Source organism: Rosa rugosa, chromosome 2 (genome assembly GCF_958449725.1).
Source record: "Rosa rugosa chromosome 2, drRosRugo1.1, whole genome shotgun sequence".
Lineage (NCBI taxonomy): Eukaryota > Viridiplantae > Streptophyta > Magnoliopsida > Rosales > Rosaceae > Rosa > Rosa rugosa.
The window spans coordinates 50,169,414-50,195,876 of NC_084821.1; the positions used below are offsets into that span (position 1 = coordinate 50,169,414).

General features: G+C 36.9%; 1 protein-coding gene, 1 long non-coding RNA gene and 1 pseudogene across 4 annotated transcripts; 2 read left to right on the top strand and 1 right to left on the bottom strand.

Moving 5' to 3' along the window:
- The first annotated feature begins 6,048 nt into the window (after positions 1–6,048).
- On the top strand, positions 6,049–12,361 carry LOC133727970 (proton pump-interactor 1). 2 transcript variants are annotated; one of them, XM_062155400.1, is made up of 8 exons: positions 6,049–6,200; positions 7,103–7,504; positions 8,564–8,752; positions 8,842–9,027; positions 9,140–9,334; positions 10,978–11,076; positions 11,161–11,664; positions 11,770–12,361. In XM_062155400.1, the coding sequence occupies exons 2-8, from the start codon at positions 7,139–7,141 to the stop codon at positions 12,070–12,072; spliced, it is 1,842 nt and encodes a 613-aa protein (XP_062011384.1). In that variant the 5' UTR covers positions 6,049–6,200; positions 7,103–7,138; the 3' UTR covers positions 12,073–12,361. The 2 variants fall into 2 exon arrangements, with proteins under 2 accessions (XP_062011384.1, XP_062011383.1); XM_062155399.1 differs by lacking the exon at positions 6,049–6,200 and adding an exon at positions 6,227–6,420.
- Positions 12,362–12,870: 509 nt separating this feature from the next.
- Positions 12,871–16,028, top strand: LOC133730922 (cysteine-rich receptor-like protein kinase 44; annotated as a pseudogene).
- A 3,719-nt stretch (positions 16,029–19,747) lies between these two features.
- Positions 19,748–22,758, bottom strand: LOC133727974 (uncharacterized). 2 transcript variants are annotated; one of them, XR_009855474.1, is made up of 2 exons: positions 21,962–22,758; positions 19,748–19,973 (listed from the first exon to the last, which is right to left on the bottom strand). It is a non-coding gene; the product is annotated as an uncharacterized LOC133727974 (long non-coding RNA). The 2 variants fall into 2 exon arrangements; XR_009855475.1 differs by lacking the exon at positions 21,962–22,758 and adding an exon at positions 20,084–21,171.
- Between the last annotated feature and the right edge of the window lie 3,705 nt (positions 22,759–26,463).

Sequence of the window (26,463 nt, forward strand, 5' to 3'; positions counted from 1 at the left end):
TTAGTAGTATGCTCGTGTGAGGGGTGTGCTAGTTTTGTGTGCTTTATGTATTGGCTTTTTCTGACAGCTCTAACGGGCAAATCATTATTATACTGCTTGCCGAATTGTATAATTGATGATCTTTTCAACTCAAAAAAAAAAAAAAAAAGATATAGTGAAACAATGCAAAACATAAGGGTCCGGATCATAGGACATCATATTTTACATAAATTTTTACAAATCTTGTGAGCTGTTAGATTTAAAAGCGTTTAAGGACCTAAATTTGTTGTCTAAATGATATCAACACAATACAAAGTGATGTGAAAAATGACATGACTGATCATATCAAATATTATAATAGGTTAAACTTTTCTTTATTAAATAGTAAAAACAAAATCAAAATCTGGGGAATATTGTTCTTATCAAAAACTATACACGACCAAATGAAAAGAAGAAGAAGAATAGCGGAAGAAAAAGGACGAGCAACAGAACAAACGCTAAAAGAAAGAAAGAAAAAAGAAAAAAGGAAGAGCAGAAAACATAAACATGGCAATCATACATTCAAATTCAAATCATATCGATGTATGAACTAGGCAATCATACATGTTTCCCATGGCAATTTAATTTGTTTAAGTTCGATGAATAGCCCAGAAACTAATGAGTTCCTCCACTTGAATGTATTGCCTTTGTATCGATTTATCAATTCGAACTTGGCTATTCATTCAATACATTCAAGTTCGAATTGATATTCATGTTGTTGTGTTCCTCCACTATATCTTCTGTTTTTCCATGTGTAGAATCTGAATATGTTAATTGATTGTTTTATACCACTTGATTGAATTGCATTCGGCCGTAATCATGTTTGGTGATTATAGAGCTATGAACCCTATTTCATAGTTGATCCATTAGCACCCCTAGGCTATGTTTGTTTCACCGGACTATCACTCCCGACCTTAATTTCTACAAGAGTCCTGGACTCCTTTAACTTGGGTTATGCTATAATAAGCCATGAATCATGTTTGGCACTGTCTAGGACTAAGGAGCAGCAAGAAAGAACACAGAAGCAACTAATTAATCATATGCACAATCATCCATGAATCATATGCACAATCCTCACAATTCACAACAAAATTAGGTTTGCTCAACAATAGAAGCAAGCAAATCAAACACAAATTGCAAAACCCTCTTCCATACCTGGAATTGAATTGGTTCTATCTCAAACTCTTCAATTCTTGCAACCAATTTCTGGGCAAAACTCTTCAATTCTTCCTCAAACTCTTCAATTCTTCCTCCGGTTGCAAAACCCTCTTCAAACGTTCTGGGCATTCTCAATTTCTCTCGAAACCATCTAACCATTCCAATTCCTACTCAAATTAGCAAGACGGCCTTTGCTGGGACTCGTCCTTTGCTGGAAATCTGGATCGCAAGACGGAGGTCAATTTCTAGTGTTTCAGCAACTCGTCCTTTGCTGGAAACCCACAAAGCATTGGTACCTCCATGAAATTGCAGAGAGAGAGAGAGAGAGAGAGCACCATCGAAGAACCAGAAACCCAGACAATGATAAGAAATAAGGAATTGATGACAAGAAATTGAAAACCCAAAAGATCCAGATGCTCAGATGGAGAAGAATTGCAAGTAAAGAGGTGAGAATGACGAGGCGAGGTTGAAGCGAAGAAGGAAGCTTCCACAGTCCGATGAGTTTTGGTGTCACTCTGGAAGAAGGGGTTGACTCCGTTTTTGGGACTCTAGAGTCTCATTTAAATGAGTCCCGGGTCACACCAAACAAGGGATAATCCTTGTTATATTAGATAAGCCCATCCAATCACATCCAATCCCATGTAACAAACATCACCCTAGTTTCTTCTCTTTCTTTTTTATTTCTTCTTTTGCCGTTTGTTCTTCTCATCCTTGTTCTTCTGCAATTCTTCTTTTTTTTTTTTTTTTGGATCGTGTACAATTCCGATCATAACAGTTTTCCCCGAATTTTGATTTTGTTATATGCAATGCCATGTCATTTTTCACATCATTTAGTGTTGTGTTGACATCATTCAAACAACAAATCTAGACCGTTAAATATTTTTAAATCTAATGGGTCATAAGATATGTAAAAATTTGTGTAAAATATTGTGTCTCATTTTGAACCCAAAACATAAAGCTCGTTTATGATTGTTTTTGAGTGGGTCAGAAAGCGTTTTTGAACTAGTAAAGAAAAGGAAAATTAGTTATAAATATAAAATAACTGTAAAAAATATATAATATGTCTTGAGTTTTAAGAGTATTTGAAAGTGATTTTAAGAAGCACGTGTCAAGTGCTTAATTTCTCGCATGAGAAAGTATCTGCTAAATTTGAAATGTGTTATTGGTGAGCAAACAATACCCACAGAAATAAAAAAATTAAGAAGTAAAGCGATACAACGCTGATTGAGTTAGTCATGAGTAACCAAACAACAAAATAACACCAAAAAGAGTAAAACTTGGAAACATAAACTCAACAATCTCAACAACCTTTGAACATCAATAATCAAATACAGCTACGTTGGATATCATAGAAAAGCTGTGCAATTGGTAATTATGCTACGTTGTAATCGAGTTACATAATCAAGTCATCTTTCCGTTATGTCACAGCTATGCCAAAGTAAATAGAGCAGCCAGTAGAGCACTCTTTGCTAGTTGATGCTTGTTTGAATCCATGTACTTTGTAGAGATTCTTGATATTATTTCAGGACATACTCTAAATGCTTATTGTAATAAGGGGTTTAGGCTTCATGTCCTAGGGGTATTTGATAGTTTCATTAATCAAGGCTTGAGAGCAATCGCACTAGCCCTTTATTAAAAAAAAAAAAAAAATCAAATATAGCAATATTAACACTAGAAATTTAGTGAGTAAAACTTGGCAACATGAATTCACAACCTTTGAACATCTATCTTTCACTAAAATGACAGGCCGCACGAGTTGGGAATTCGGTTTGCATGACCAAAGTTTACCTTATTGAGTTTTTTTTTTTTTTTTGGTTGTAACCTTATTCTTCTCTGGGTTACACCAATTTCGGGTAGTTAAAAAGAAAAAATGTACTAGTTATGAAGTCATTGCCTTTGTCTGTCCTACACCCAACCATCAATTCAGGAATAGTAATTTCAGAATTTGCTCCAACAAATCCAAAACCGAATCCATTGCTGATCTAACCCAACCCTCTGTCCTCTCAAAAGAGCAATAAAAATCCACAACCAGCCAGACCCCCTCATCATCACCACCCCCCAACTGAAAAGGTCAGAGACTTCGACACGACACGACACGACACGTGTGAATCTGGTGGGCATTCAAGACAGGGGGGCAGTTCCGTACTTTCAACTCCTTGCCCCATTTCCCAATCCCCCGTCTTAGATTCGCTTTCTCTTCTTCTTGTGAACATCGACCAAACGTGGCGGCACTGAAGCGCGTTCCCGAAACACGTGTTTTTTTGTCCAGAAGAAACTGACTTCGCCAGACGCAAGCGTTAACGTTAACTGCCTGGACTTTTCGCTCGCGCCACAACCAGCCCACGAGCCCCTGATGATGCTACGTCGTTTTGGGGCGGAGAGGTTCTTTTTGTTGGACGTGTCGAAATTCACCGCCGAGGGTAAATTCACGCCGTGTTTGGCTCCTTAATATTTTATGCGGTAGGTGAAATACTTCGTGAGGAGGGAAGTCTTCTTTGTTAAGTGGATTGTATTCCACTTATTATGCATTCTTTTAAATTTTCAAAAAAAAAAAAAAAAGAGAGAGAGAGGATAAGTAATAAAAATAAAATGAAGAAAAATAAAGATAGATGTCTGATGTAGGTGGGACTCTCAACAACAACGACAGCAACAACAGTTAGACTCTAGCTTGTTATCAATTCTTTATTTAAAAAAAAAAAAAACAGCAACAATTATCAATACTATTGTTAAGAGAATATGGGCTTGTCGGTTAGAACTGTAATCTTTTACGAAAATTATTTAACATTAAAATAAGTTGTTAGAAATCAGTTTAGCTATAAAGACAATTATGACAATTATAAAATACATTTTAATAAAATAAATAAGAGATAAAAAATTCAAAACCAAAATTCTCTTTCTATTTTATTCTCTCTGCAATAACTGTTTCACCACATGCATAGCATGTGAGAGGTTGCTAGTGTAATTTAAAGAAAAAGGAAAAAAAAAAAAAAGAACAAGAGAATTGAGATCTCAGTTTTAATTTTCAAATTTTTCAATTTATCTTGAAGGGTTTCCAACATTTAGCACAAATGAACAATTTATAAGGTTTTTTTTTTAAAAAAAAAAATAGATATCATCAGAAATCAATAGTCAAAGACTAGAGGTATTGGTACCAGTACCACCATATCTATACTATTATTAAGAGAAGAGGGTTTGTTAGCCAAAATTTTAAATTTTGACAGAAATGACCCTAAAAAATTAATAAACTTTGAGAATTAATTAAATCATAAGGACAGTTATGACATTTACAAAATATATTTTTATTAAAAAAATTAATAAAAATATAACCCACAACCCACTTTTCTCTCCCATTATCTCCTCTACAATAACCGTTTCTTTTTATTTTCAGAAAAAAAAAAAAAAAACTTGCACATGCAGAGCATGTGTGGAGAAATACTAGTTTGTGTATTAATGGCAGCGGAAAGAATGAAAGATATGTAATGGTTATTCTGGTTTGTGATTAATATATGGTCCATGACCTCATTTTTAAACAAAAAAAAGTCAAATGCTAGAGTCTACATACACAATTCCTAGGTTATCTCCAATTGTGGAAAAAAATATCCAAGATTTTGATAACTAATAATTATTTTTCATTCCCAAAACAATTGATAGTGCATAACAATTAGTTTGTAAGCTGACTCAGAATATCCCAATTGCAAATGAGAGACTTGTGTCTCTACCAAGTGATCATGAAAAATTTTCTATTATTTTTTGTTGTCTTTTCGTACAAAAAAGAAGAAGCCATTACACTAGAGAGCAAGATTAAGCTATAATACTATGAAGTTTTAGATGAGTAGTTACATTCCATTAACGAATGTATTTGATTGAACTAAGGGGAAAAACACTAAAAAAAGGATTTTTGTTTATTACAACTAGATGGATAAAGAGATTCCCATAATGAGCTTGAAATTCTTTCATCTACAAAAATCTATTATCCTGTTTCTTTCAATTGCAAGTAGAGGATGAAATATAACCATAGTGTAAGAGGTCACTCTCTTCTTATCCATACAGTGTTTTATCGGTTCTAAAAAAATAAAATGCTATAACTTTTTTAAAATATGTGAAAGTTCTTAGATTAGAAGCTATCTCACTCATTTGTTACTCTCACATTTCATGTCTTAATCTCACAAATAAAATATGTAAAGATTAAGCCATTGAGTTAGCTAAATGGTGATTAAGATGGAGGGTGGATCAAAGACTAATCTTTTCAATATAACAAAAGAACAATATTGAAAAATTTTCAAACTTCAATACAAATCTCAAGTTCAATTTTTATGCTACCTCAATAACTCTAAAATCTTCACCAACATTTCTTCAAAAAAAAAAAAAATCTTCACCAACATTATGATTCCTAAAGATAAGATCATGTTAACTTTAGGCTTGACATCCTACATTAATATATTACAAAAATGTTTATTCCGTGCATCCGCACAAATTTGGAGAAACATCTTTCAAATTATGGGCACGTAAAGATTCAAATTCTCTCTATATGGAAAGTTCACTTGCCAAATTATAGGCTCCTATGAACATGGTATCTTATACCTCCAAAAATGGTGATATTTTATGTTTTACTTGAATCTATAAAAAGGAAGGATCTGTATCCCCAATCCTTGAAATATTCTAAAATCCAAGACCCTTAATGAGATTACAGAAAAGGAAAAATATCCATTAATATTCATTATTGAAAAGAGAAAAGAAAGAAAAAGAGAAACCCATTTTTATTGTGATTTACTATTTATAAGAAACTTTTGTAACGGAGGGGGGACAATAGAAACGTCCTCAAACAGTCCAAGAATATTTACTGAAAGTAGAAATTAAACGATATACCCCAAAATCTTCTTCTGCTTCACCTGAAATGTCTCCATCTCACTCCCTCTAAATAAACCCACATAGTTAATTTAGCCGGTCACTCCCTTCTCTTGGAAATAGGAACAAGAAGAAGAAGAAGAAGAAAGAGAGAGACTTTGAACGGAGAAGGAAACAGGGTAGGAAGGGTCTCTGTTTTTGAGAGAAAGGAATTTTTTTTTTAATTTTTTTTTTAAATTTTATATATAAGTACAAGGAAACGAGATCTTGACCATAATTCTGGGTTTTGCCAAACTCGGATTTGGGGCCCTTTTTTCTTTTGATAAAAAGGGATATACTCTGTCTCTCGCGGTTTCTCTCTCTCTCTGTTTTACTGCTCCCCGTTTGTTTCTGTTCCTGGTAATGATCCGCTGTCTGTTTGTTTCACCATTGTTGCTTCAATTTTCAGTTTTGGATGTTGTTTTGGTTGGTGGGTTGATCCGGTTGATCTCGTTTGTCTTTGGTAAAATAATTGTGTTCAGATCAAATCTTTGGCTTTTTGTTTGGTTTTGTTTGATTGGATTTGTTGAATGGCTTGATTCTGGAATCCGATGCCATGTTGTGTAATGTGATTCTTGATCAGATTTACATGTCTGTGTGGATATTGGGTTGGTAAAATGGTGAGAATGGTTGTAGTTGTATTGAGCCTCTGATTTTGATTGTTGGGTGTTTGTGTATCTGTTTAATTTTAGAATCTGGGTTTATCTTGTTTTGGTGTTTGGAATGATCTATGAAGCTTTTAGTGTTCTGCACTGCAGTTATCTTTTGGGTTTTGATTGAAAGTTTTAGTCTTTTGTTTTCATGATCTTAAGTGAAGGATGCGCAAATTTATGAGTTTTAGATTTATGCGTTTCTTCTTTTTTTGATTATTTTGGTAGACTTGTGATCAATTAAAATGGCCTTAGAAGATTAATCCTGTGATTCTTGGTTAGAGTCCCTGTTGAAATAATCTTGATTTGAACTGCTGTGGCTTTTTTTGTTTTTCTACAGTATCCTTTTCCTTGTTTTTCTTTCAGATGACATGATTTTGCCTTTATATCAGGACTTTGGTCTGTAAGGCTGTTCTTTGGTGGAAGATATGGGGGTCGAAGATTTGGGATTTGAGAAGGTCCAAGGACCAGTTGGGACTGTTAGTGAAGGAGAGAATTCTGCCAAGGAAAATGGGAAACTGGAAGAAGGGTCAGGGCATAATGAGCCCATAAAATTTGGATCACATGGTGATGAAATGACTAAAAAGGAAGGGAATGGGGTTGCGGTACAAAACTTCCCTCAAGATGCAGTTGATGAGTGGCCTGCCCCTAAGCAGATCCATTCTTTTTATTTCGTCAGGTACCGGACATTTGATGATCCAAAGTTAAAAGCCAAAATTGAGCAGGCTAATGTAGAAGTTCAGAAGAAGAATCAGGCTCGATCTCGAGTCCTTGAAGCATTAAATGCAAAGAGGGTGAGTTGAAGTCCACGGCCCTTAATAGTGAGAGCTTTGTTTTGAACATAACCTACTCTTATCTGTTTGTTTTTACATCATTGGTTCCTTACAGTATTACATGTGGACACATGGCATTAGAACATTGAAACAGAGGCTCTCATCTGCTGCTACTGAAATATGATAATTTTGCAGGAATTCATCGCTATGCTAAACCTATATTTACTACTCGATGCTATTAATCTACTATATAATCTGAAAGCAGAGAAAAGATGGATTGAAAGCAGTATGATTGCATGCATAATCACTAGTTGAACTAATTCTTTAATGGAAGACTATTTGAGAGCCTCAAGAGAGACGAACTAGAGGTGATGTTAACAAGTTACTAGTAATGAATTAACTATCAAAGCTGTAGAAGCTAATCAGATATAGCTACTTAGATAATCAGAAACATATAGAAGAGACTGTTTTATACAATGGGTCCTCATAAGTTATAACAAGCTTTTTAGTAAGTTATTTACACTGTAGTTGTAAGTATTTCTTTCAGCACGGGTGGTAAATGTGTTGACAAAGTAATAGATACATTGTATAGCTATGTATGAATTTCAGGAATAGGAACTTGATCATTAGCTGCTGTGAAAATATCATACTTGGTGATGAATGCCTGTGCATGTACACGTGTATATATATAAACACTGTTTTTGAAGTACCAATACATACATATATCTATGATATCCATATAGTGAAGCCATTCCTCTGGTTTCCATGCTTCTGTGAAGTGTTCCACTTATACATTAATAATTTTGTGCCATTGAGTTTGATTTTTGACATTTATAGCTAATAGCTTACACATTTTCAAGGCAGGGATAGCTTACACTTTTACAGCAATGTTATTGCTGATAATAATGTTTATTATTGTCCTGGAAAATGATTGCTTCCACTGTTTATTGTTGCTGATAATAACAATTACTGCAATGAGATAAAAGAAGATGATTTTTGATGTTTATTGGTACGTTTAGAAGAGCAGACCTCTAATTCACTGCTCTCTCTCTCTCTCTCTCTCTGTATCTCTTCCTTCAGTCCGAGAGATTTGAGTTAATAGAGCAGATTAAGGCTCTGAGATCTGACAACCAGCAAATTAGAAAAATTGCGGATGAGAAATTTAAGGAGATTGAGCCTCTGCAGAAGGATCTCAAAAAGCTCCGCAATGCAGATCATGCTGGTCGCAACGGTGGTTTGTGCTCATCTGAGGAAGAGCTTGATGCTCGGGTATGTCTTCTTACCAAGCTTTGTATCTCCAAATTCGTCTGTTAATCGTTGCCTTATATATTAGTCTCTAATTTTGGACTTTTGAACAGATCAAAGGCTTGCAGTATATCATACAACATGAGAGCATTCCGTTGTCTGAGGAGAAGAAAATCCTTAAAGAGATCAAACAACTTGAAAACACACGTGGAGAAGTCATTGCTAATGCTGCTGTACGAGCCAAGATTCAGGAATCAGTGGTTCATATAGACAAAGATGCCCTTCAAGACCAGGTTAAAGTAAGTGGACTTTTAACATTTGCATCTTTTTGAACGATCTCTTGATTATTCTTTGCAGACTTTCTTTATTATGTATTGTATGCTAATCATTTTCACAATCATCTGATTGTAGCTTATTGGTGGTGATTTGGATGGAGTAAGGAAAGAGCAACAAGCAGTTAGGTCCAAAATTCAGCAACTTGATGATGCAATTAAGGCCGTAGATAAGCAAATTTCATCAATACGGGATGAGCTGAAGATTGTAACTGATAAGAGGGATCAAGCACAACAGAGCATTTTTACATTTAGGCAGCAGCTTGATCAGCAAGTAAGTGAACATAAATTTTGCTGCAACATCTCTCTCTCTCTCTCTCTCTCACATTTTCATTCTCTCTTTATTGTACTCTTGGGTTGGTATTTTTTAATTATATATATTTTTTTATTTTTCTTTTAAGGACTTCTGTTGTTGTGATTATGAAAAATTGTATATTATTCTTGGCTCAGAAAATCGTAATTGCTTCACCATAGTTTACTCAAAATCTCAAATTGTTTTCCCTGCATTCCATTGAGAAACCACGAGTCCTTTTGTTTTCATTGTAATTGTGTTGGTATAGGTCAACCCTAGTACTTGGATATTCTGATCTTATGTTTGTTGAACTGTTCTGTCGATTTTTTGTTTTTGTTTTTGCTGAATTTTGAAAATAGCATTTGTAACAGAATAGGTAATGTATTGATTTGATTCTCTAGATGCATATTAAAATGAAGAAACATTTCAATCCTTTAAGCTCAAAGATTTATTTTTGGGCAGAGGAAAGATACAGCGAAGGGTTGAAACTGTTTATGATAAATATATAAAATTTTTTAGTGATGCCAAATGTACTGGATATGGAATTATGGATGATAAAGTGAACCTTTTTTTTCCGTCATGTTTTAGTTTAGCTTCAAAGTCCAATATGTTGCTGGAGCTTTAAATTAGTCTATGCAAATAGGGTTTCACTGTTAACTTGGTACTATTCCAGCAGGAATAGTTATATCAGTTGGACACTTAGACAGGGTATTGCTAGAAATGATTTTTGACTTTGTTCAATTTTTTTTTTGACTTTGTTTTATTCTTTATAAAATTTTACATGGCCCGTCTCCTATATACAAGCTCCTCTCCGTTCACTGGTTGCATCCTTCTTAATCCAATTGCTCAGAATTCAAATAATGCTTCAAATACATCTTCACAAGAGATGGCCTTCAGCAAAATTAATATCGTGATTGGGTTGCCTGTAGTTTCTATAATCTTTAGACTTGCTTAGTTGCTTACTTTCTATAATCTTCTATATATATATATATATATATATATATATATATATATATATATATTATTGACTTGGAAGTGTCTTTGGGTCTATTTGAATTTTTTATTCACTCCGGTCACCCGTAGAATATCTTGGTAAAGGTGAAAATTGTGGAGGCATTATTATATTGGAAAGGTGTGTTAGAATCTAGTTGAGTAGACTGTATTGGTGCCCAGGAGCCTTTTACGCAAGTGGCCTGGACTGGGATGGGTAGCGGGTAGATATCCAAGCTTTAAACTCCTTAAAATTAGTGAAAAATTTGTGGTCTGGTGGTATATAACCTCTCATTTGGACCCATCTTGCAATGAAATTTTACAATCATAAAATGTATGAATTGGGATCCTCTGATTTTGTTTGGCCATCTTTTTTGTTCTCTCTCTTCAGGTCTGAAGTTCCCTATTTTTGATATGCCATGTCTAAATATATTATCAAAATTATTTTGTTTGGACTTTGGACACATGGTAGTTATTCGTTTGTAAACTGTAGTGGAGGTCGTAAGCCTATTTTTCTATGAAATGTTCTCAAATTTTAAGAGGGTAACCTTCTGACATGGAGTGGAAAGAAATGGCTATATTTTATTTAGAATCTACTATTGTCACTCTTACAATTAATTTATACTGATTTGCAGAATGCCTCCTTTTACCTAAGCCGTAATATCTTGAACAAAGCGAGAGGTTTGGCTATGAAGAATGATGTTAAAGCACTTGAAGAGCTTACTCATGCAGAGGTTTGTTAAACAACGACTCCTTATATATCGTCACTCATTGTTAAATGTAGTAGGGGTATTTAAAAGATTTGATATATGTGACAGGTGGAGAAATTTATGTCCCAGTGGAATAGTAAAAAGGATTTTAGGGATGATTATGAGAAAAGAATTTTGTCGTCTCTGGATAGTCGGCAATTGAGTAGGGATGGACGAATAAGAAACCCAGATGAGAAGCCATTGGTGGTTCATGAAGTGTCCACACCCATAGTAGTAGAGTCGGCAACAAAAGCTAATACAAAACAAGTCAAGGAAGATGGCAGATCTGCTCCATTAGATAGTTTGCCTGTACAGAAGGTTCAGAAAGAAGCCAAAAGTAAAGCAGTGCTTCCAAAATCTACTGTAGATGAAGACGAGGAGATATATGGGCTTGAGAAACCGAAAAAGGACAGTAAAGAAAGTAAAGTTGATGAAGCAAAGTTGAAGGAGATGAAAAGAGAAGAGGAAATTGCTAAAGCTAAGCAGGCCATGGAAAGGAAGAAGAAAAAGGCAGAGAAAGCTGCAGCTAAAGCAGAAATTAGAGCTAAAAAAGAAGCCGAAAAGAAGCTCAAGGTAGTTTCTTATTTGTTTTTGTGTGTTTTTTTTTTTTTTTTTTTTCGTGTTGATCTTTGCTGATTTGTTTTGGAGTTAAACTGACATTTACCATTTTGAACTTAGGAGCGTGAAAAGAAGGCAAAGAAGAAGGCTACATCGGTAACCGAGAACAATCCTGATGAGGCAACGGAACCAATTGCTGAAGTTGCAGAACCAGAAATACCTAATGTTGAAGTTCCGGTCCCTGCTAAGGAGAAGGTGCAAAAGGATAAAACTATCAGGAATAGGGGTCGTCCAAGAGGTCCAGACTCACTTCCGAAAGCCATACTGAAGCGGAAGAAGAGTAATAATTATTGGGTATGGGCTGCTCCTGCAGCTTTTTTGGTTGCGGTGTTTCTAGCACTCGGTTACTACTATCTTCTCTGAGGAAGTTAAAACAGGAACCAAGGTAGAGAGAGTTGAGAACTAATGCTTTCTACTTGGTAAGTTTGCAAGTGAAGAAGTCTATCTTTTAGTTAAATTAAGTTTTCCTGTTCTTTACATCCTGTGTGTAAGGATGTTCTCGGAACTCATAATGTTGAAGGTAGGCTGGTAGCTCAGTCCAAAGTATCTTTCAGTGGAGGAGACATTCTTTTTGTATGGTTTATGTAATTTCAAATTTTGACCGTCTTTTTTCGTTTAAGTTAATCTCAAACTCAACTGTGATCTTACAGAATTTCACAATTTTCTTCGTTTATATTTATTCCATTCAGTAAGCTACATCAATATAAATACTGGGAATAAATTGCACCAAATTAGCTTCTTGCGCTAATGCACACATCTGTCAGTGCATTAGGTTTGCTTAAAATAAATATATATCATACAGGCAATATGGTAAGTAGATACGGGCACTGCAATATGGTGTGTTCACCCAATTCGCCAACCATGTCAACAGCACCACAAACTTTTGTTTATTCTCGTAAGTAATTTTAGCGGTGATTCTTCTTAATAGTCACGCAGAGACATGTTGCTATTGTGATGTTACTAGTTAGCCTGGTTGTGATGTTACTAGTTAGCCTGGTTCCGTGTTTCTTCGGAGCTTTGGTAACCCTACGTCCCTACCATTGGAAAGCACTGTGGGTAGTCAATTTATTTGGTTTTAGTAGGATTGGTCAAAATTGAACCACAGACCACCTAAACCACATATGATAGGACTAGACTATAAACAGTTCAGGAGACAGCGACATGGGACTAAGGGTAAGGTTTGAGAATTGAGATAGAGATAGATATAAGCTAGAATTAATCTTCGTTTCTATAGAATGGACATCGAGTGGGTTGATCATGCTTGCTAACTAGTCTTTAAAGCTCAAGAACATTTAAAGAATATTTGTGAAATAGTTTCGAGTTTAAAAAAGAAATGGGATCCTCAATATGGCCGCTTCTGTTCTTCTTCGTTCCCACAACCTTGCACCACCTTGTTGCTCAAATCATAACCCTAGGTCACGCCTCATGCACTTCGGCAGCTGAATTGTGCTGGTTCCCGCAATTACACTAATGGCAGCATCTACCAACAAAATGAGGTCAGCCTCCTCTCCTCCTTTTCCAACACTTTCCAAAACCAAACCAACTATGGCTTTCACAACTCTTCTCTCGGACAAGGCCCCAACAAAGTGAATGCCATTGCATTGTGCAAAGGAGACCTTGGACTCGAAGGCTGTAGTAGCTGTCTCAGTGAGTCCACTCAGAGTCTCCTGCGAAACTGTTCATATAAAACGGAAGCAATCTTATGGGCAGAGCTTTGCATGGTAGTGATGGTACGGTACTCTCAAGACCACATATTTGGTATTGAGGAAGAGGACCCTAGTATATTTCTGCCCAGCCCGAACAACGCCTTAAACGAGCAAGCTTTTGGGTTCGTGCTTAACCTCTTGTTGGAAACTTTAAGAGACAGAGCTACTTCAGGCGATTCTCGAAAAAAATATGCAGCAGGACATGCAGTTGCTCCGGGATACGAAACGATATATGCACTTGCGCAGTGCACTCCGGACATAGACAAAGCCAATTGCAATTATTGCCTGAACAGTTGCATCTCTGCTGCTATTCCACTATGTTGCAGTGGAAAGTCAGGAGCAAGAGAGTTCTTAAAACAAGTTGTAATATAAGGTTTGAGTTCGATCTTTTCTATAACTCTACAGCCGATTCAGAAGTAAATATTCCAGCTCCAGCTCCAGCTTCTGTTACTTTAAGTCTTTAACAACTCCAGTTACTTTAACAACTCCAGAACTTCCACCTAAGCAAGATACACACATAATATATGTTCGCATTATACCATGTATATGTAAGTAAGCCATCTTTTCTTAGAGAAAGTACATCCATCCTCACTCCGGTTAACCATACAATACAGACGGTATCATGCCTCAAAATTATTTACATGAATCGCGGAGTGACTCCTATACCCCCTTCTGATTTTCTGCAGGAAAGAAGAGTAACAGAAAAAGAAATATCATCATCATTTTGGTTGTGATTGCTTTTGTCACGATGCTTCTCGGTGGCATATGCATTTTCTTAAGAGTCAAGAAGCCAAGGGTAAAACTTGACGGTAAGTTGACCTGTCTCTAGTGTTTGGAGGTTGTACGAATTTGTCTGGTGTTTTCAAACGATTATTTATTTATTTATTTATTATTATTATTATTATTTTTATCTAAGTTGTACCTTTTCAGATGATATTTTTGGAGAAATTAGCCTTGTGGAATCGTTACAATATAACTTTGAAGATATAAGATCTGCAACGGATGACTTTTCTGATGAAAATAAGCTTGGACAATGTGCATTTGGAGTTGTTTATAAGGTAAAAAAACTGAGCTTTACTTTTTCAATTGTAATTGTGCTTTTGCTAATTTAACCTTTGAAGTGGTAAAAAATATTTTTTCTTGTTGTACACTGAAAACCGAAATAATTGTTTTCTTTAATTGTATTTTTTTAAAAAAATTTAATAGACTTAAGTAAGCTATATAACGGACGATATATAGTTGTGAAAAGGCTATCTAAGAGTACTCAACAGGGTGATCGTGAATTTAAAAATGAAGTCACGTTAGTTGCTCAACTTCAACACCGGAACTTAGTGAGGCTCTAAGGCTTTTGCTTGAAAGGAGAGGAAAGGATCCTCATTTATGAATATATACCTAATAAAAGTCTTAATCACTTCATTTTTGGTATGGTATCCTCTACATCCCCAGTATATGTATTTTATAATTATAATTCTAGATTTTATATATGGTAGGTAAAACTAAGGTACACAACACATAACACACTGGCACACATTACATATATTCTAACAAAATTGTTTTCAGACCCAACCAATCATGGACATTTGGATTGGGAAACACGTTACAAAATCATAGAAGGAATTGTTCGTGGTCTTCTTTACCTCCATGAAGATTCTCGACTTCGAATTATTCACCGCGATATCAAAGCTAGCAACATTCTGTTGGATGAAGAAATGAACCCCAAAATTTCAGATTTTGGTATGGCAAGGTTGTTTGTTATGGATCAAACTCAAGGAGATACAGGGACTATCGTTGGGACCTAGTAAGTAACCATTGCACTCTAACTTACATGGATGAAGAAATGAACCCCAAAATTTCAGATTTTGGTATGGCAAGGTTGTTTGTTATGGATCAAACTCAAGGAGATACAGGGACTATCGTTGGGACCTAGTAAGTAACCATTGCACTCTAACTTACATGGCGCCTCTAAGAATCAGCATACTTGCATTTCATATTTGGATGTCATATTGCAGTGGATATATGGCACCCGAATATGCATTTCACGAGCGCCTTTCTGTTAAATTGGATGTCTTTAGTTTTGACGTGTTAGTTCTTGAGATAGTCAGCGGTAAGAAGATTGGCAGTTTCCGGAATGGCGAGGATGAAGAGCACCTTCTAAGCTACGTAAGTAAGATTATATAATCAAAGTTGTTACATTAGTTTTGCCTTGAGCCTGCAACATATATAATCGGAATTTGGAAGTTATATATTTTTTTCTAATTTTTGAAGGCCTGGAGAAATTGGAGGGACGGTACAATTCCAAATATCATAGATCCTCATCCTGGGTTGACAACATGGTCAAGATCTGAAACATTCAGATGCATCCACATTGGTTTATTATGTGTGCAAGAAAATGTAAACAACAGACCAACCATGTCTTCAGTTGCTTCCATGCTCAATCATTCTTTCACACTCTCAACACCCTTAAGACCTGCATATCATTCTTCCCTGTCTTCAGTTCCTTCCATGCTTAACAATCATTCTTTCAGAGTCACTGAGATGTCTGATCAATCCAAAAGCTTTGTGCATGTGTCGAGAAATGAGATTTCAAATATTACTGAACCATATCCGCGGTAGGGGCCAAGTATATAATTTACTAGCATTAATGAAGACTCTTCTATTTGTTACGTGATCGTTTAAGCTAGCTAGCTAGTTGCTTTCATCAAACTCAAAACAGTTGCAGAAAGTCTATATACATGTTTCAGCATGTTGTTACCTATAGTCTTCTACAACGGGGAAATAATGTATGTTGTAGAAAATTATTTATCACCACATGCGTCATTTGCATGTTGTCAATTTGGTTATTAATAACTTACATTTGCACGTTGTTATTTGTAAGTTGTTAATTAAGTTATCAACAAGCAAGCATGCACGTTTGTTGAAAATTTTAAGAGATTTTTGAATATAACTCCAATTTCATTTCGTCATAATGGATGTAGTCCATAGGTAATTTTATTATTAATCTAGGTCCATTGACTATTGTCATTATATTTTCATGCCCATTTTTCCCATTGAGTTAAATATAGAAACAAATTAATAGCTTTTTAGCATTTATTTATTTTTCAATTTGAATTTTGAACCCATGATGAACCTGCAATAATTGAAAATATAATTAGTATTATAAAATTAGCAAATAGAGATGAGAAATCAACCTAACTGGAAGGTACAAAAAAAAGTTCATCAAAACATTCTAGCTAAAAGATACATATTACCTAAGTAAGAGATATAAATTTAAGGATTTCCTCTATTATAGGTATACCATAAATAAGATATACGTACCTAAATAAGAGATATACATTTACGGATTAATGTTCTTTGATTACTGTAATCGAGATGTGTACCTAAGTAAGAGATATAAGTTTACGAATTAGATTTCTTCTATTGTAGGTATAAATAATCGAGATATACGGAATAACTTTCTTCTATTGTAGGTATACCATAAGTAAGAGATACGTACCTAAGTAAGAGATATATGTTTACGGTAATGTTCTTCAATTACTATAATTGAGATAGGTACCTCAGTAAGAGATATAAATTTACGGATTAGTTTTCTTCTATATTGTAGGTATAAATAATCGAGATGCATATGGTGAGAAAAACTATCTATATATGAGGTATACTACAATGCTGAATTTTTGAGCTCTTAATACATCTACCACAAAAATTGCGTAATGTTTACCTTAGAATAAGGTTTAAGGTTACAATAGTGGTTTGTCAACCAACAACAACACACACACAGACAGACATGTTCCTTTCTAGGTTAAAGGTAAGTTAAGAAGGAAATGTAAAAAAATTAAAAAATGAAGAAGACGAAGAAGAAGAAGAATAGCTACTATCCATGGAATGATTTACACCAAAAGGATCACAATCGTATTGGGCCAACAAGAAAATACCTTGACCATAGAAATCTTAATGTTAAAGAAGGAGAACCACGTTCATAAAAAACTTGACATTACATATAAGAGCCATAACCATAGAAGCTTTGGTGTTGAAGAAAAACATTATAAAAAAATTGCTTTAGAAAGATTCTTAACTTATAGAAGACATCTTTTTAATTAGAATAATTTTAGGGATGATTTACATTAAATATGGTATTGAATGTCATATCAATTCCATAATTTTATACCGGATCAATAAGAATAATTTAAGAAAGATATACATCAAATATGATATTAAATTACTAATCAGATTGCTAATTTTAATCCTATTAATTCTTACCTTTTATGTTCAAAGACATTCAATAAGGGCATATTAGTCATGTAAAAAAGAAAAATGAATGAGGATTGAGTCAGCAAGATGGAAAAGAAAATAAATCCGAGGTGCCAGCTGAGTCATCGGACCGCAATTAACAAGAAAAATTGATGCGGACTACAATCAATATGAGGTCTAGATTTTGGACTTCAATCTAATTAACTCAAATTTTAATAACCACAACGTGTGATGAATGCAGTCAAAATTCTGAGAATTAAAGAAAGAAAAACAGCATGCCCAACTAGAAACCCTAAGAGAAGAGAAGAGAAGAGAGAAACCAGAGTGTGTTCCCTCCGGCGGCTCGCCCTAGTGGCGGCGTCGTCGGACGGGTTTGGAAGGGGCCTGGTGCCCGGTGGTGGTTGTCCATGTAATAAATCCCATCGGAGAGGAGGCTGCGTGGTGGTTTCGCTGCCCAAACCGCGTGGTGGCTGTGCTTGCGGGCTCGGTGGCTTGAGTGTGGGGCTGGGCTCGATCTCCCCACGACCGGAAGGCGGTCTGCAAGTGGTGGAGTCGTCCAAGGGAGTGAAGGCTGGATCTGAGGATCTCAGATCAGATCGGAATCCGATCTGGGGAGGTGGTCGAGGCTGGGTTCTGTCTGGGTTGGATCTGATCGGAATTTTTCGATCGGGTTTAGTTCGTGTGGATCCGATCTGGAGAGAGGAAGGCTTGGGCGAGGCGGCTCATCTCTTTGGTGTGCTGGGAATGAGGAAGGGCTGGTGGGGCGACCTGCGTTCGCATGCTGCAAGGGAGGTGCCGGCGGAGGCACTGCCGGTGATGGAACGACGGAGGAGTTGCAGACGGGGTGGTGGGGAGATGCTTGCAGATCGGTGGCGAGATGCTTGCAGGCAGCTGTTCTCTTCGATTGGGCTAAGTGGGGTTTGGGCCTGGGCTTGGGCTATGGGCCCAATTTCCTTTTATTTTATGTTTTATTGTCTTTGGTTTTTATTAGTTAATTGTGGCTTTATGCCGGTAATAAGTCCCTACCGAGTAGTGGTAGGGCGACGTGGGCTCTGTCCCGGACTGCACCTTTTGTGTGCCTGGTCTGCCCTAGCTTGGTGGCGAGTTCCCAAATGGTCGCAACCTCCTAGTGGCAGGATGAAACTTAGTGTCACCGAAATTGTTTTTCGGTGGCAACATAGTGGGAAAGCTGATAGTCATAGTAACTTATGGCTCCGCGTGAGCAAAATCTTTCCGGTATGTCACCACCTTTGTAAAGCGAATAGAGTAGCCAATGATGCACTCTTCGCTAATTGGTGCTTGTTAGAATACATAGATTTTGTGGAGAATCCCGGTTTTAATCTAGGATGTTCTCTCTATGCTTATTGTATTTTGGGGTTTAGGTATCATGTCCCCCCCATGTATTCTGAGGTTTTATTAATGGTCAAGGCTTGAGGGCAGCCGTACTGACCCTATTTCAAAAAAAAAAAAAAAAAAAAACAGCGGATAATTTTAGCCCACTTTCTTCTTATATGGGCTCAACAGAAAGCCTCGAGCCCTAGACATTAGAAACTTAGAAAGAAAAAAAACAGAAGCCTCGACATTTTGAAGCTACTGCCTCTCAGCCTTTTGCACTCCTCGAAGTGCAGCCCTAAGGCTATGTTTGGTATGGCTGTGCTTCTCAGAAAAGCTGGCTTCTGCTTATTTCTGAGAATAAGTGGCTGAAAAGCAAAGTAGCTGAGTGTTTGGTAAACTGGCTTTTTATAAGTGCTGTCAGTGACAAAAGCAGTGTCAAAGTGTTTGGTAAACTCAAACTGGCTTGTGCTTTTTGTTTGTGGAATGACCAAATTGGACATAAGAGATTATTTTGCCTTGATTGTTTGGTAATACAATGTTGTTCAAATGCTCTTGTTATCATTTTAATCTTTATTATGGCGTGATAAATTTTTGTTAACTTTTAATTTTTATAAATCACAATGACCATATGATTAATATTAGATAACCGAATTCTAGTTTTTTAGTTCATTTTACCTAACGCACAATAATAATCAATTGGAAATCAAATTGAATGCAAACCATGATCAATATTTGTACCAAAAGCCTTGTGATACATCAATTTATCAAATACTGAATTTAAGGAACATTGTTATTGCATTCATACATTTCAATTTTCAAGTTTCCTAGCTAAGTTTTACATGATGAAAGATAATATAACTTGCTGCGTTGCTTGGTATTCCACTTGATCTCCCAATGACTCTGAATTAATACCAGCTGCAGCAACATACATATCAAGTTTTCCTATTGGTATTCCAGTTCCAAGAACTCCAAGGTCACCTATCCAGTAGGAAAAGAAACCAAGAGACTTTAAATATAAAACAAAGGAAAATGAAGGAAAATGAAGGATAATGATGAAAAATAAAAGCAGGGGATGGCAACAAGCATACCCATGTATCTCTTTAAACCACTTATCCACACAAAATATGTTACAAAATTATGTGATGGAGCTCCATTGATATTATCCATTTGTAATCTCCAAAGTGCAGACAGAGTAAAAACTGTAACATGTGAAAGGATGCCGTATCTACATTCTTCAAACCAGGAAGCATATTTGAAAGGAATACAAGCATATAGAGATGCTCTAGCTATACAAAGTATGTAACCAAAAAGTTGAAAAACACATGGACATGTTCCCACAGAACAGTGAGATATGAATATATGATGAGATTCTGAATATCACTTTCCCTATAAAATAATTTTATCAATTTCTAAGTTTAATCACTGCCTTGAATGATGACATCCAGAAAACCTTTTTAACACCAGAAACGAGCAATTAATAGTAGTGCAGTGACAGCAACATATACAGAAACGGATTCAACTTCCACACAACCTGCTTTGAAACCTGTGTCATTCATTTAACCAGGCTTTCCTAACATATACTTGCCAGAACTTCCATACTGAGATTAATAAGCGCCAGCAGAAAAATATTAAACGTATTTTAAACAAATTTCTCCTTGAGAGAGTTGAGGAAAGGGTACCCAATGATATTTTAAACGTATTGTTCCAGATATTTTTAGCAAAATGGACGACATCCTGACCTATGAATCTGTGATAGTGGACAGGGGGAATAGACAGAAGAGAATGAAGAATGCAGAATGAAGGAACAAGCAAAAACGGAACTGCAGAATGAAGGAACAAGCATAACCATACATGTTACATAGCTATTTACATTCTGGAATTTATATATGTAGTATAAAATTCATTTTTTTGTAGAATCAAATATTACAAAAACTATTATTATTAAATGGAGTCTACCCCTTACGGGTACTATTGTTATTAAAATACTCTGGGTGCTTCTTCATATTATCATATACATACATGTTAGACTAGTATATTAAAAGGTAAAATCCCACTGGCGGCCAACAGACCATGCTAAAAAATTGGATAAAGAATGGAAAGATATGCTTCTAGCTCATGACAAGATATGGGACCAGAATTCTATCCAAAAAAAAAAAGATTATGGCACCAGAATGGGTTTCATGATCTCGTAAGAAAGCAGTTAGGACTTAGGAGCATCTGATCTATCAGGTTCTGCAAATGGAGCAAAGGTAGCAGAGAAACTAAGGTTTGAGCAAATCATGACCAATAACAAACTAAAACAAAGGTTTGAGCAAATCATGACCAATAACAAACTAAGCAACTGGCAGGAGCAAATCCTAATCTTGCAGCAGTGTGTAAATTATCATCAAGACCAGTAACAAACAAAGTAACTAGCAGGAGCAAATCCTAATCTTGCAGCACAGAGAGTGCAAATTATCATCAATCTATAACTCTATCTAATCAAGTGAAATAAAAACAACAAGCAACCAGTACAGAGAGTAAATTCCAATCTATACAGCTAAATCTAATCTTGCATCACAGAGTGTATAATCCCAATCTATAACTGTTGCATAACCATGATGTTGAGATCAGTATCCAAAACCAGAAGGCAACAGTTCCCAAAATTAACACTCCTCAGTTCGAAAATCACAGTTCCAACTTAAATATCTACTTACATGGGTCTATACCAATTGCAGAATATCAACATCTCAAACATTTAAAAGCATCACAACAGTCTTTTGTGTCTGTGCTAGAAGTAGAAACAAAAGGGGATCAACACCAATCAACACAAGTGAAAAGGGTCCAGAAAATTCACCAAATTAAACAAAATCGAACTCAACCCACTGATATCAAATGATACAAGGACGCGGGCAGTACTCAAATCATAGGCCTTCATCAAAATCATAGAAATTTGAAACTGAAATAGATAAAAAAAAAAAACTAACCTGAATCAAATCGCCAAGCAGCCTTGCTTGAGTGAGGCTTCGATTTCCAACCCAAAATCGTGATGAAAGGCAAGATGAGGCGGCGTCAGAGGGAGAGAGATTGATGGGGCGTCTGTGATGAGAGATTGATGACAGCGTCTGTCATCTATCAAGACGGGTTTCATGGCAATCAAGTAATTGCCTCAACAAGGGAGGATAGAGACCGGTATTATCAAAATTTCATTAATGTAACCAGCGCCACAGTGATTTCCTGGCTTCTGGCTTTTAAAAGCAAGGGGGAGGCCGCTTCTGCTCTGTCATTCCCGCCCGAATCTCCCGCGCCAAAATCAGAGTGATCGAGAGAGATTCCAGAGTGAAAAAGTTCTTCAATTCCGGCAACAACCGACTCTTCTCTGCGGTTTTGGCCTCGCTGGATTTGAGTTCGCCAAGAGCGAGGTGAAGTCGGCCAGGAGCCCCGTGAAGACAGCGTTTTACCCGATTGTTGAAATGATTGAGAAATTGGATGTGAATAGTGATGGTTCGGGGAAGAAGAAGAAGAAGAAGAAGATTCGGTTTGCTTTGAATGATGAAGATTTTGAGGACTTAAAAGAAGCTATTGAAGAATTTGGGAGAGGTTGAACAGTTCTATAACTGCATTGGAGAAGTGATTGGGTCAGTCCACTATTTTGGTCTTCGAATTCATTTTCGTCTGAACTTTGATCTTATATGGAAAGCTTTGCATCAGGTTATGTGAATTGTTAAGCTTATATTACATACCTGTGCAGATATCAGATAACAGTAATGGAGCTTCTAGCGCAATCAAGAGGAACTCGGGGACTATAGAAGAAATTAATGTTCTAATTGATAAGAAAAATCTGGATGGACTATCTCGATCTTATTAAAAATTTGTAATATAACTTGTAGTAGATGGTGTGATCTCATATCCTTTATCCTTGAAATTTGTAATCTAGACCTTTACTGCAAACCTCGTGACAAAATTGTGATTTTGTGTAATTCATTTAACCATAAATGCAAGACATTTTCCAACTTAAAGCACCAAAGTTGTTTGTCAATGTGTTTTATTCCTTTCTCTTATTCTTTGGCCATTCGTTTCTTTCTCATGCAGAGCGGATAGCAGCCCAATTTGAGGAACAGTTAGATCGTGCTAAAGGAGAAAAACGAAAAGTGACTAGACAGGAAACAGCAGTTCGGTGTCTGATTGGGACACCTTACCTTTCCGGAAAGGGAATCGCGCCAGAAACAAGACTCATCGCTTTGCCATGAGCTGTAGCATTTTTCGGGCTTTCGGGGTCGTTTAGGGCCTCAAAACTGCATTTTTCTATTTTACCCGTTTTTGGTTTTCCTAGTTATTTTTTGGTTGTTGTCGTTTTTATCCATGGGCCTTAGGGTTTCGCTGTTAGTCGCCCTAGGGTACTTTTCTCTTATTTATGCAGCCGCAAGCGGCTGCAGAACGGATATTTTTCATCTTTTATCAATAAAATTGAGATTATTCTCTTTTATCTCTGGTGGACTCCAGAATCCTTTGCTTAGGTTTATTGCTGGTAAACCTAGATATCAATCCGTCTGCGTCACTTTCACCAAGACTTTTACTAGGTAATTTAAATTTTCAGTTCTATAGTCCAACATTAACCATGCTTTCTATGTTCAATTTTGCAGGCAGAGTTCCCTGCCAATATAAACATTTCGTATGTAGACTTACCTTCCGCGGAGTTGGTGGGTTCAAGTAAGAATACAGAGAGCTTACCTGGCATGGTGTTAAATGTTAAAAAGGCAATATCATTTGTAGACAATTTTGGAAATCCACACGTACATGTATTTCTTAAAACCGTTAACTGCTGTTTTCACAATTGATTTTTATGTCTGTGTCAATAATACTTGACGGCAGATCCTCCAAAGATAAAACCTCAGTAGACTCCATCTACCTACAATTTATTTGTTTATTTATTTATTTATTATTATTATTATTTTAATTCTTTGTAACGGGTGCATATGTACATGGTATGCTAATCATTATAGACTGCACTATGAAAGAAACAGAACTTGCAAACATGAATAATGTTAGCCCGGCTCGTAATGACTTTCTGTTAGAGAGATTTCCTCTCTGCATTCAAAACTGATTCAGTAACTGTTAATCAGTTTTGATCCTCTGTACATATAGTCTTTAATGCTCTTTATAGAGTTTTGTAACTGTAGATTATATCTAGCCTATATATCTGTACATTGTAAACACAATTGAATCAATGAAAACCAAATTCTACATGGTATCAGTAGTCTAGGATCCTTCCCTCGATCCTGTCTGTCTTCTTCACTTTCTTCTTCATTCCTTCCTTCCCATCTCATGGCTACCTCCAACAATCCTTCTCCCAATACTGCCAGCTTCATCAAACTAACTGAAACAAACTATTTTGTTTGGCTTCGTCAAATCAAACTCTATCTCAAAGGGAATAAACTCTGGTGCTACATTGATGGATCCAAGCCCGCTCCTGCACGATTTCTCACCTCCACCAATGGCCCAACCACCACCCAAGAACCCAACCCTGCATATGAAAAATGGGATACGGAGGATCAGTTAATCGTCAGCACCTTGACCACTACCCTCACAGAAAGCATCGCACAGCTTACCATTGGCTATGACACATCCAAGGAAATTTGGGACTGCCTTGAACGTCACTTTTCCCAAAAGTCTGTGGCTAGCGTGACTAATCTCAAAGTGCATCTCCTGGATCTCCACAAGGGCACCCAATCTGTTGACCAATACCTCCGCCATGCCAAATCCGTTGCTGACGCCGTGGTCTCCATCAACAAGCTTGTGTCAGACGAAGATTTGGTCATTGCTACTCTCCACGGTCTTGGCCTCGATTACATCATGCTCCGCACCGCTCTTACACAAAAATCCCCACTTCCTGATTTCACTAGGCTTCGTGCTCATATCCTTTCATTTGATGCTCAACAGACTCGCACCTCTGACAATGGTACGGCCACAGCTCTTTTCAATCATGGCCCTCCCTCCTCTAGCCGTGATCACCACTCCTCCACTAGTGATCACCGCCCATCCACCGGTCGCCCTTCACATTCCGGACGTCCCTTTCATTCCACTGGCCAGAACCGACGTCCAGGTGCGCGTTCTTCCTTTCCTCCGCCACATCAGCAGCATCATATCGCACAGCTTCCTTATGTCATGCAACAACACAATGCCCCTGGGCCTTTTACTTCTCCTGCCTGGGCCGCGCGTCCTGCCTCTAATGGGCTTCTTGGTCCTGCTCCACAATGGTGTCCTAATTGTCACTCAAGTCAACATGGGCTGCATCAATGCCCGCATCGTTTTTCCTGCCCAACTACTGTACCTCCTTTCGCTGGAGTTCATTATGCTGCTGATCCTAATTGGTACCCGGATACGGGTGCTACCCATCACATGACCGCCTTGCCTGTCACCAATCCTCAATCCTACAATGGGCCTCATAATGTCTATATGGGTAATGGGGACTCGATGCCTGTTTCCCATACTGGTAGCCTTCCCCTTTCATTAGGCTCTTCTCAATTCACTTTACAAAATGTTTTTCGCATTCCATCCATTCGTAAAAATCTGCTCTATGTTGCTCGTTTTACTAAAGACAATCTTGTTTTCTTTCTTTTTGCTCCTGATTTCTATCAGATCTATTGCTTACTTACTGGTCGTCTCTTGTTTCAGGGCCCCTGTAAAGATGGCCTCTATCCGCTTAATCTGTCCAGTGTCTCTACTCCTCCACAAGCTCTTGCTTCCATTCACTCATCCATCTGGCACAATCGTTTGGGTCATCCGTCATCCACTGTTTTATCTCGCCTAGGCTCTTCAATAAATTCCAAATTGTCTTTTCGTTCATTTTGTCGAGATTGTACACTTAGCAAATCTCACCAATTACCTTTTCCTACACATAAGGAGACTGCCAGTTCTCCATTTCATATTATTCATAGTGATGTTTGGGCCTCTTCTGTTGCTTCTGTTAGTGGATTTAAATATTATGTTATTTTTACTGATGAATTCTCCTGTTACACTTGGATTTACCCCATGCGTCGCAAAAATGAAGTGCTCACTCATTTTCAAACTTTCGTTGCCCTGATCCAAAATCTCTTTCACCATACCATCAAATTTCTTCAAAGCGACAATGGCACTGAATATGTTAATACTGCCTTCTCTCATTATTGCAAATCATTGGGCATTCAGCAGAGATTTTCTTGCCCACATACACCTCAATAGAACGGTCTTGCCGAGCGCAAGCATCGTCATATTGTCACTATGACTCGCAGTCTTCTTCTCACTTCTGGGGTCCCACATAATCTTTGGGTTGAAGCTGTCTTAACCTCTGTTTATCTTTTTAATCTTCTTCCCACACCTACTCTACATTGGGATACCCCACATACTAGTCTTTATGGTATTCCTCCTTCTTATTCTTCTCTTCGAGTTTTCGGTTGTTCTTGTTTTCCTCATCTTGGGTCTTATGTCTCTGACAAATTCTCCAGTCGTA

Bases quoted from the DNA above. Each gene is read 5' to 3' on its own strand.
- LOC133727970 (XM_062155400.1), top strand. From the start codon at position 7,139: ATGGGGGTCGAAGATTTGGGATTTGAGAAGGTCCAAGGACCAGTTGGG. The intron at 8,753-8,841 runs GTATGTCTTCTT...ACTTTTGAACAG, and splicing joins AGGAAGAGCTTGATGCTCGG to ATCAAAGGCTTGCAGTATAT. The intron at 11,665-11,769 runs GTAGTTTCTTAT...TTTTGAACTTAG, and splicing joins AAGCCGAAAAGAAGCTCAAG to GAGCGTGAAAAGAAGGCAAA.